The sequence below is a fragment of a genome, unplaced genomic scaffold (assembly GCF_019419815.1).
Source record: "Pyrus x bretschneideri cultivar Hongxiangsu unplaced genomic scaffold, Pyrus_bretschneideri_v1 Contig5, whole genome shotgun sequence".
In the NCBI taxonomy this organism is placed as follows: domain Eukaryota; kingdom Viridiplantae; phylum Streptophyta; class Magnoliopsida; order Rosales; family Rosaceae; genus Pyrus; species Pyrus x bretschneideri.
This window is the reverse complement of record NW_025999787.1, coordinates 4,139,573-4,151,215: the sequence shown is the minus strand read 5'-3', so window position 1 is coordinate 4,151,215 and position 11,643 is coordinate 4,139,573. Positions and strand designations below refer to the sequence as shown.

Sequence of the window (11,643 nt, the reverse complement as noted above, 5' to 3'; positions counted from 1 at the left end):
GCTCTACTACATTATGTCATTTTCTTAATTATTCTAAAACTTGGCCAGTTCTTTTAGTCAAAATGATATTGAGATTCGTATAACTTTTAACTTTGGTTTATAACAATAAAAATCAATAGAACTGGTACTTGAATTTGTCCACCGTAAATCATTTTGGTCTTGTGAAAATTTGTTAACATCCTCGTTAAATTGTCATGAATAACCATGTGACCACATTTTAAAGCGTATTTTTGTCAAACCAATCCCTCAACTTAACGAGGATATTAAGAAACAAAAATGATTTACGAAATTACGGCGGACAAATTCAGAGACCCCTTCAATCAATTTTCATTATCAATGACAAAGTAAAAAATTATAACAATTTCAGAGGTCATTTTGGCTAAAAAATCATTAGGGTGAGGACCCCTTCTTGCCCGAGAAGTTCGGTGTTGTAATTTTCCTTTTCATATTAAAAATTTGAAGGAAAATTTACTTACTACTATGGTCTAGTGATATTACTCTTTATTTGTAAGTAAGAGGTCTTCCGTTTTAGGTTGGATTCTCACCAAATACGAATTTAAACTATATTATTTCTAACTAATTGTGAAGCTAAACTCACTTATTTTTTTCTTAGCTCTTAGCGTAGATAATATATTTTGTTGAAAAAAAACCAAGAACAGCATGCTTGTATTTTTGTTTTTGAAATTTTTGTTTTTCCTTAGCGCTGCGGACCAGCCTGGCGGAATCTCCTAGAAGAAAGTCCCTCGAGCTGGATTTCCTGCAGCCATTTCCTCCAACCAACATCCCCTGCCCCCCTTTCAAACCCTTTTCAGTATAAATTTTCAATCAGGTAAAGATTTTCTTGGATTCTTTCCAGTTTGCTTTTACCTTGAAATCCCACCGTAGGTCTTCTTGTATGGGACTGAATTGAACTTATTCCCAAACTGGGTTTGCTCTGCCGTAAAGTTTTTTCATTTTGTGATTTATCCATAAAATTTGCAGCCTTTAGAATATTGGGTAGTTCTGTTTTGGTAAAATATCTGATGGGTTGCCTTTGATTCTATCTGGGTTTGCCTGATTTTGCCAGATGAAGTGTTGGGTCTTCTAATTGGTTCCAGGAGTAAGGTGGCACTGACAAGTTTTTGATTGGTGATTAAAGGTTGGAGCTTCACTCCAATCAGGTAAGTCTCTTCTTTGAAATGCAATTTCCGGCATATTGATATCTGGTGAGGTTGATTAATCTTATGGATTTTCCCCGTTTAATCGTGTTAGGATATAATTCCCTGCAGGATGATTCTTCTTTCGTTTGTACAATTCATAAAAGAACAATATATGACCCAGATATTGAAATAATTAAAACAAGAGTATAAGATTAAGCTTTCAATTTATAAAAATGGATGCCGATGAGTGCTATGTATGGGCAGAACTAGAATAAGAAATGCCATTATGCATACCCTTGAAAAAGGCAAATCAAAGTGGTTACATTCTTAGAGTATAGCATTTATTCCCGAGGATATATAGGTTAGCTTTAGTTCAAAGAATTCTATTTTCAGCGGTTGTGCGTGCATTTGTCTGTTTGATCTGAATTCATTTGGGCTCAAAGATGACCTTCCAGTTGTAAATTGTGTTAGATGTTAGGCCTTGTGGTTGTAGGAATTTAGGAACTTTAGTATTTAGTTTGCTCCAAGAATTCTAGAGTTCGTAGCGGATACCTTGTTGGTTATGAGCTTACTGTTTCCATATTTACACTAAAAGATGATTTAATAGGAGGATTTGGGTAATATTTCAGAGCAATAGCTCCATAGGTTTGGTTTTGCTTTCTTAATGTTGAGGCTTTCATTGTTGGTACTGAATATTACAATAAAATATGAAGGGGAAAATAGCAGGATATACAATGTTATGCAGTTAGCTAGAAGATTGCATATGGAAGTTTTGTGTAGATTTTCTTGTAGTGTATTACTTATTGATATTGTTTGGTTTGGTGTACTTATGTGTTTGTTTGAGTAATGTGTGTGAGTGTACGTGCTTTTTCACGATCCCTGTATAACTCTACAAACTTACCATCATTTTTTCTGTATCCTTCATTCTTTCTGTTGCGATCTGCTCCTGTTAGCTCTATGGCAACCACTGATCCAATGTCTAATCTAGTTTCTTCTGTATCTATTATATAAAGAATTGCTTTACTGTATCTCAAAAAAAAGAAGAAAAAGTAAATACTTTATTGAACTAAAGGCACTAATTTCCCTTTCTTAACTGCACAAGAGATTTCTAATTGAACTGAAGCTTCCTCAATGCTGTAACTAGGCCTTTTTGTACTTATTTTTTAATGAATATGTGTTGTTATTTGTTAAAGTGTACATTTGAGGCAATGCCTACTGCGCATCAATGAATTTTTACCTAAACCATCTCAGATAAATACTTTTACCTGGGCAATGTAAGAAGCTTGTGACAGATTTGCTTAACACTTTTTAGCTGAGTAAGGGAAAAACTTTTTGATCGTCAGCTCTAACAATTATTTGTTTTTGAAATTTTGTATGTTAACATTTATAGTTAGGGCTAGCTCATGAAGGTGGCATCTATCCTCCTTCAGTCCTTCATTTGAGAAAGAGACATTTTATTGCAAACAAATGGAACAAAATTACAAAACAGAAACAGTTTTCAAGGAGACCACTACAAAAACAGAAAAACCAAAATGAAGAAAACCAACTAAGAGGCTCTCCCACAACAAAACTAAGAGATAACAGCTTGCCAGTCAAGCCAAATAACTGAAAGAGACATGCACCTTCAGTCCTGTAGACAAAAATTATGAAGTTTAACCACCTCTTAAATAGTTGGGCCACATCAGACACTTCATTGCTGGAATCTTATTCCAATTCATTCAATTTTTCTCTGTATGATTTTCTGAGTTTTCATTGAATGTGCAGTTGCACGAGTTGTCTTTTCAAAATTTGCGCCTTCTGGACCTGTCCTGGTGATTTCATTTATTGAATTTTTTATGTAACGAGACTGGAGTTTTGCTCTTCCTCACTATTTCAGAAGCAGTGTCAGTGATGAGTGAAGTCCATCACTGCATCCTTGGAAGAATCTTAGAGGGTGAGAAATAGTTGGTCTATACATTAAAGTGTTGATTTGGGTTAAGTCTGGTCTGGTGATGAGAAACTTTACTGAAAAGGGATTGTACTGTTCTTTTCTTTCGTTTTTTTCACAAAGAAATTTTTAATATGCAGTTGCTTCACTTTTCTTTTTATCTGGTATTTGCTTGGATGGGATCTCATAGTGATCTTGGGGTCCTTTCTTAAGTTCGGATTTGTTTTTAAATTTGTTTCTTTCATAAATTAAGATATATGGTCAAAGAAATTTTCACAAGTTTGAAATTGTATTACTATGGCCAGCGGCCTATTTCCAAGTTTTAGAGATCAACCTAGAAATTTCCTCCAGAAGTACATTGAACCATTGGGTTTTTCCTTTAAATCATTTATCCCATTTCCTGAAACTACCCTCCATAAATCTTTCTGCAACATCATCAGTGTGGCAATCATTAATGGTGCTTACTTTGAAAAGGTCCGGCATCAATCAAACTGCCATTTCAATGTGGTTGGGGAGTGTATATATAAATCATATACATATCCATGATTCATGCTATTCAAATGATGCAGATATGTGACTTGTATTTGTTTACTTTAGGCATATCCACTTCTAAATGTAAGAAATGATGCACATATTATTGTTTATAATTGTAGTTTAGAACATATCTTAGATTTATGTAAAAAAGTTGACCGCTAAATTGTAGATATGGTATTTGAATTATACCTTAAGTTGCATTTTTGTCCCTGAACTTGGCATAAAAGTTGCTATGGTGCTCAAACTAATCCCGAGTTGCAACATTTGGTCCTTTCCACTAGTTTTTCTGTCCTAAACCATTAGACTGCTTGACCCAAAACTAATAATCTATAATTAAATAAAACGAAAACAACGAACATGATTGAACAAGGGTGTGTAAGAGGAAAAAAAGGGTGTGGTTTTGATACAACGATATTCTACTCTAAGTGAGAGGGATATTATACTGTAAGGGTGTGGTTACATTTAAAGTGAAATAATTATATAAAGCTGATAGGATTTTGACTCTGCAAATTAGGATTTCTAGTTTTCTTTGCAACTATATCAGATTAGATTTCTTTAGTATCAGAAAGTAAAAATTGAATAATATACATGGGTCCCATAGCCATTCTGTTGTTTGTCCTGGACTTTAACATGTTGCAGTAAATGGTAGAATTTTCTGGCTTTCTTCTTGGTCTGCAATTAGACTCCTATGTTTGCATGTTCATGCACTGCTAGCGTATCTGCGAGTCTCATGGAAGTAGACCACTTTCTTTCAGGTCATTAGTCATATAATCTTCATCTGTTGATGATCTTGTGCCTGCTAGTTCCCGTTCCAACATGAACAACTCATTTGGTGATGATTATGTAAGTCTTTGGAACATTAGTGATTTTATTGTCTACACAAACAAAATAGGGCAACCTTAACACTTTGTGTGCAGGATGAAGCAACTGTTGCAGGATTTGAAGTTTTAAGATCACCCGATGCAAGTTACAACAATGTGTACCCAGGGAATGAAGACGAGGCCCAGGATCCACCTCTTGTCCCTCCACAGCTACAACAGACGTTACTTAGTTACCCAGCAAGTGCAGACACTACTGGAACTCTTCCCTTACCGCAAAACTTGACACTCAACCATCTTTACATTGAGAAACAGGAGACCCCACAATCTGTGGTCGCACTTGGGTTCACTCATCGCTTTCGTTCAAAATTTGTTACAGTTGTGCTTTACAAACCAGTTCAAAGAAGGGGCACTACCAGCAGTTAGGAATCGAACATTAGGAGGATACACCTAAATTAGTGGTGAAAGATACTTATTTCCTCACAGAAACTTATGAACTTAGGTTTGATTTCTGCCGAGTTCTTTGTAGACTTGATATATTCTTCAGGGTAGACTTGGTATACCGTGGAATTGGCTGGTTAGGTTATGATCTCATGTGAGAATTGTTTATTTGAAATGATTGGGATCATTTGATTGCATTTGTGAATATAAAATGCCTGCTTTATACAGATAAGGAAGCCTTCTCCAATGCACATCATGTGGTTGAATGAAGTACGCAACTCTTGCAGAAACATGCATTCAATTATTCGTAATATATATGTATTTGACCTAAGACTAGAAGCTTATCTCCCAAGCATATAATTCATTTGTTTTATTTTGTGCTCCAATTATTTTGGTAATGTGAGTGGTCAACTCCTACTGTCACTACTTATCCTTGCCAAATGGGGGAAGTAAGAGGATTATTGTAATACAATATGGATGGGTTTTTTTGATAATATTCTAAACTACTAAAAGCTACGGGATGAGATACAAATTTGGGTGCGTGCAATTGTACAGAATGTAACAAAGTCTAAACCTTTATAACATTATACAGAATGAGATTCAAATTTGATTGGTGCCACATCATTTGATGAACAAATTTATTTAATATGCCTAACATTATACAGAATATAACAAAGGCTAAACCTTTATATATAATTCCCTGTTACTTATATTCAAATCCTAAACTATTATCCACCACTATGAATACCACTAGAACTCAATAATTCAATTTGTCGATACACAAAATTGGGTTGACTTTGGTACAATGCATAGTGTCACGTAGTGGCCTTCGCAAAGGTGCTTTAGTCACATAGCTAGTGAAGATAATAGAGATGTAGATAAAGGGTAGTGAAGATAATATATGAAAGGCTAAACCTAGATCCGCTTTTCATTTCATCAGTTTGAAGATATATAGATAGAAATGGCATTATGTGTTTCGTAGTTTTATTGTTCAAGAAATAAATATCAATTCGGATGAAGTGGAATTAATAATTGTATTTATCTAGATCGAAGACCAACCAAGACATTCTTATCTTTCACTAGTAGGATCTGACCAATACATGCATGGAGTACTTATCATAGAGAGTTCTTTCCAAAATACTAAAAGCTCTTATAATATGGCATGGCCAGCAAACACAATTGCTTTTTCGCATCTCTTAAACAAACAATAAAGGCCACAATTACAGGTCCCTCCAACGCATGGCCAACAAATTCCAATTACAAAATACCAAGTCGTGTTGTCGAAAGCCCTCAAAAAACAATACTCAAAGAAGTCTATGAGCAATTGAAAGGTGAAGTATTGCATAATAAATCATATTTTATGTGTCTCCATCAAACAGGTCGAGCAAGCGGTCGATAAATGAGAAAAGAAAAGCCTACAGATTGTGATCAGAAGAGATGAAACATTTGACCTGTCATCTGGGAATTATAAGTAGGAGTTTCGTGGGCCAAAGTGTTCAACAATACACAATTTGATAATGGTTAGTATATATAACGAGTAAGGCAACTTAATAAAAGATATTACTTATGTGATGAATTGTAATGGATGTCAAAGGTCATCCATCTCGTTAGCCCTTGACTGACTTGCAAATTGCAGGACATGTGTGTTTTTTTAGCTTAACGTGGCCACCTTAAACTTGCAAGTTGCAATAAATTACTGGTATAAATTAACATGTCATGTGTCATTGATGTATACATACACAGGCGCTATATAAACATTTATGTTTTTACTTTGTTTAACATATTATTTTGTCAAATTATAAGGCTTGCACAAGTGTTACACTTTATTGGATTAACAGTTTAGCAATATATTTTAACACTATTTGGCATGAAAATATTTTGCCCCTGTACACAAGGGAAAGTCTTGAAATGTCATATGAGTTTATACACCTTTTTCAGTTTATCATATGAACTAAAATTTAAAGCAATTTGTCATGTCAAATTTTTAAAATCATTTTATGATCTCATCTAACTCCATTAAATTTTCTACCAAAATAAATCATGTGGCTTGCACATAACTTTTTTTTCAAGGTTATTTTGGACATTTCAACTTTCCACTACCCTTCAAGGTTTTTTCGTGTTAAATTCACCCTTTTGGGCTTGTGCCTTTTGTTCATGTCTCATGATGGCATCGATGCGATTTATCATGATGTAACTGGTAGCTTTGTGCCCAGAGTACCTATTGTAGTGGACAATATTTGTTTCCTTTGCAATTTATCTGAGGAGTCGACACTACTTGTATGTAAAGAGTGTCCCCTTAACTGTTTTGTTGGTGATTTTGTGCGAAATATCTCTTATGTGGCGGATTATGAAGTGATTGAATTTCTAGTTGTCGGGATTATGGTTCTTTTGATTGTAAAAGATTCGCCGATATGGTGGCAATTAGATTGGTCAGGCCTTAAGATTTGACTACAATGCTTACAATATAATGGTACAATCACTAATTTGATGGTCAAATCATATATAAGCATTGTAGCGAATCTGAGATTAGCCTACACACCTTGGGTGAGGGAAGCACTCCCCAAATAAAACGTCTAAATGATTCTTATATTTAACAGCTAATGGTGACCAGGAACCATCGATCCTTCGAGGCGTCGACTCAGGTCGGGTTGAAAACACATAATGAGTTTCGTAATCATACAGAGCAAAAGTAAATACATTAAAATTTATCATGGATGATAATACGAATAAAACTTGTACCAATTCGTATGCCATCTTCTTTATATGGATTGACATTCATATATGTAGAAGCAGTTCTTTCTGATAATTCGAGTTTTCCACTTGGACCAATTGGTGCATGTTGATCCTTCCCTTTGTTGGCTAAACATGGGAAGGTGTGGTGTTGGTGGAGTTGGAGCAGAGGCAACCCGCCTACCACGCTCAGACCTACTGTTCTCTGCGAACTTTAAACTCTGTTGGTGCAACCCCTTCTGCTTCTCCGCCTCACTCCACTCAGCTGCATAGTAAAACTCTTCTGTCGATTTCTCGACATCTTTGGAAGCTGGAAGGAACATGCTCCCCCACTGTGGGAAGTGCACCAAAGTCACAGGAAGAGTGCAGCACACAATCGTTACCCCCATCCAAGACAATCCTGAGGCAGTTGAGAACGCTGAGGTTGAAAAGAACACTACTTGGGTCAACCCAGACCCGAAGTTCCCACCTGCTCCGGTGAGGCCCGAGATGATGCCGAGGGAACGTCGGGAGATGAAGGGGATGATGCCAAAGGTAGCTCCACATGCAGCCTGGGCTCCTATAGAGAAGAGGATCATGGCAAATACTGCAAGGGGCAGTGAATTGGCTCGGCCGAGCCATATATAGAAGACTCCTCCTAGGGTTTGAAGAATTCAGAGAATCCACAACCGGCCTCTCATGCCAAAGTACCTGCCTGCTAGATCAGAAGCGCACCCACCAAAGGGACGCGCCGCAAAGTTGGCCATGCCGAATGATGCAGCAATGATGCCGGCTAAGTGAAGTTTTAGATCAGATCTGTTGATTCGATTAAACAAAATAAACATAATTAGTACAGTTCAAGAAAGAAATTAATGAGATTGTATGCTAGCTGACACATGTGGGTCTATCTTTATTAAAGAGATGATACAAATATGTGATAAGTGTAACATTACTTATATATACATGCATGATTAGAAAACGTTGCCTAATATATGCTTAATTATATTGCTCATCAAAACATATGGTAAAAATAGTTATAATAAAAAAATAGTAATTAAATAAACAAAAAGTAACCTGTCATAGAAGTATTCAGCAATGACATTATCAATGGACAACTCAACAAACCATGGAGTAGCCATAGAGAAAGACGAAAATCCACGTTCTATAGTTTGTGATAGCATGCCACAGAACCTGAACAGTAGTAATCAAATTGATCAATTAGACATCAATAAAATTAATTAGCAACTTGGTCTTTGAAAGTGATTGAATTAATAAAAAAAATATTTGTTTAAAAAAAAACTAACCTTGGAGAATTGATCTTTGGCAACTTCACCCTTCTTCTGCAAGGCACCAAGATTCCCATCAGGCAAGTCTTGGCCAAGTGTCAACACCATAATTCCAGTAATGATATGAAGCCACCCAGGAATGAAGAATGCAATTCTCCAGGCAGTAAAAGAAGTTGCTCCACATCTGCCGATGATGTCAAACACCAATGGCATCAAGAGCTGGGTGGCCCCACCGCCCATATTACCCCACCCAGCCGCAGTCCCATTCACCAGCCCAATAATCTTACTATTAAAAATTGTACTCATCCAGTATTGGCACGACACAAATGTTGCAAGGGAAAAACCGATCATAAACCTAACTGCTAAGTAACTCCCAGCGTCAGACACAAACGACATGCAAAACAGTGGGTGCGCTGAGCATTATGAGAAACGCACAGCCGTAGCGTGGCCCTAGCAAATCACACACCGCACCCATCACAAGCCTTGAGAATATGCTGCCGGAGACGGAGGCAACCCCCGCATTTCCGATGTCTTGCTTGGTCAGGTTGAGATTGTCTCGGATGATATGGACGAGAGGAGCAGCTGCAAATGTTGAGATAAATCAAGTGAAGAAGGAGATCCAAGACAAGTGGAAGGTTCTCATGTGAGGGTTGGCCAATGAGAAGAGTTTGAAAACTTTGGCCTTGTGCTCCGAATCGACTGGCAAGTCAAATTTGCCAGTCGTGTCTGTTGGGACAATTGGTGATGCTACTGAGAATGCAAAGGTTTGCTCTCTGCCGGTCACTCCATGCATGGAACTTCCGGGTTCACCTTCGGTATCTGCCATTTCGGGTTCCGGATTTTGGGGTTTGGATTTAGAGTTTTGAAACTCGGAACGGTTTTTGAAACAGCACTCAGAGAACTGAAATGGACTCGAGGTGTTGTATGAGGAACGTACAAAGGGAGTGTGGGATTTATATAGGGCTTGGAGTTGACATTGTGAAGGGTTGTGAAGAGCCAACGGGCAAGAGTAAGATTCTCAACATTTGTGTGATCCATTTCGTAGCATATGACGATATGAATAGTAAAAGTCTCATCATATATCCCAAGGGACCACCGTAACCTTCCCAAATTGGTCAACCAGCTGGTTAATTAACAAGTAGCTTGCATATTAGGGACAACCAAACCAAGTATTAATTAAGTCAATGAACTCCGAATTAAGTCGGCCTGGAATTTGTACAAATAAAAGGAAACTACATTTTAATATTGTTTGTTTAATTGGGGTAAGGCTTATTAGTCGAAATACCCCCTGAAATTGCCATTGAGTTTACTCTTTGAAATTGATTTTGTCTCACTTTGCCCCCTGAAACTGACATTTTCAACTCTTTTGTCTCACTTTAACCACTTATGTTAATGGACTGTTAAATTTAAGGGTATTTTAGACATTTCAGTTTTTACACATTTATTTACTTCTTGCCTACACACTAAACAAGTCTCAATTTTATTTTTGACAACTCTCATTCAAACGCATAAATTTTGGGCATTTTTTAAAATAAATTATTCAATCAATAGAAAAATCATTGTATCAAACAAAACAAGGGTTACATTGGTTCGTAGAGTCACTTCACTTGCAAGACATCCATGAAACTTTGCAATTAAAAAATATTCATCATTACAAAAAAAAAAAAAAATCATTATACCATTAAGCTATCCTACCCAAAATACTTCCCAAACCAAAAAAAATCATTTAAAGCAAATGTGCACAGTTTGAACAAGCTCATGCCTAGTGGAATTGGTGCTCAACAATGTGAAATTTTTTGTTTCAAACTGTGTACATTTGCTTTAAATGATTTTTTTGGTTTGGGAAGTATTTTGGATATGATAGCTTAATGGTATAATGATTTTGTTGTAATGAATATTTTCAATTGCAAATTTTGGAGCCAATACATGGATGTCATGCAAGTGATGCTCTACGAACAAATGTAACCTTTATTTTGGTTGATACAATGATTTTGTTGCTTGAAATTCTTCTATTGATAGAATAATTTATTTTAAAAAATGCCCAAAATTTGTGCGTTTGAATTAGGGTTGTCAAAGATAAAATTGAGACTTGTTTAGTGTGTGGGATAGAGGTAAATAAAGGTGTAAAAATTAAAATGTCTAAAATACTTTTAAGGTGGGTAAGTGAGACAAAACAGTTGAAAATGTCAGTTTTTGGAGGCAAAGTGAGACAAAATCAATTTTAGGGGGTAAACTGAGACTCAATAATAGTTTCAGGGGGCATTTTGACTAATAATCCTTGGAGTAATCCTTAGCTGCATAAACCTAAAGTATATATATGCAAGTAGTAAACTATCACTTCGATTGGTTAATAATGCAATCTATGAGCACCCAACTTGTAATATAATAACTTCTGCAAACAATACGAAAATTTACATGTCTTGAATGTGCTCTTGTCGAAAACGCTTAAATTGCGTGAATTCTCTCTAAACTATCGAATGAAATTTATTCTGGAATATGATCTCTATTTATTTTTTGAAAAAAAAAAATCATTGATTGCTGAAAATTTTGGATCAACGAAATAAATTAGTATTCTAAAACTATTTCTCTCAAGTTTATGATGTTATTACACATACACATGTATAAATAATTAGCATTAATTGAGATAAATATGCTCATCAATGTTTTCGTTAGAAGCCTATTATATTAGCAAGATGGAATGTTTATGAAAAATTCACATATTTCGTACTACATACTTAGAAGTGCTTTTGAAGAATTGTCTATTAGGTGCTTACACAAAAAGCACCGTA

General features: G+C 35.9%; 1 protein-coding gene and 1 pseudogene across 2 annotated transcripts; one reads left to right on the top strand and one right to left on the bottom strand.

The window, feature by feature from the left end:
• Positions 1 to 653: 653 nt before the first annotated feature.
• On the top strand, positions 654 to 5,086 carry LOC103964816 (SNF1-related protein kinase regulatory subunit beta-3-like). Of its 2 annotated transcripts, XM_048569587.1 has the most exons (5): positions 654 to 829; positions 1,067 to 1,160; positions 2,904 to 3,072; positions 4,356 to 4,443; positions 4,518 to 5,086. In XM_048569587.1, exons 4-5 carry the CDS (start codon positions 4,417 to 4,419, stop codon positions 4,842 to 4,844), a joined length of 354 nt encoding a protein of 117 aa, XP_048425544.1. In that variant the 5' UTR covers positions 654 to 829; positions 1,067 to 1,160; positions 2,904 to 3,072; positions 4,356 to 4,416; the 3' UTR covers positions 4,845 to 5,086. The 2 variants fall into 2 exon arrangements, with proteins under 2 accessions (XP_048425544.1, XP_009376070.1); XM_009377795.3 differs by lacking the exon at positions 2,904 to 3,072 and having other exon boundaries at positions 656 to 829.
• A 2,632-nt stretch (positions 5,087 to 7,718) lies between these two features.
• LOC103964817 lies at positions 7,719 to 9,680 on the bottom strand (annotated as a pseudogene).
• Positions 9,681 to 11,643: the final 1,963 nt, after the last annotated feature.

What these genes read in the sequence shown, in the direction of transcription:
- LOC103964816 (XM_048569587.1), top strand. Translation starts at nt 4,417, where the DNA reads ATGAACAACTCATTTGGTGATGATTAT. An exon ending in ACTCATTTGGTGATGATTAT is followed by an intron (nt 4,444 to 4,517) that starts GTAAGTCTTTGG and finishes CTTTGTGTGCAG; the next exon opens with GATGAAGCAACTGTTGCAGG.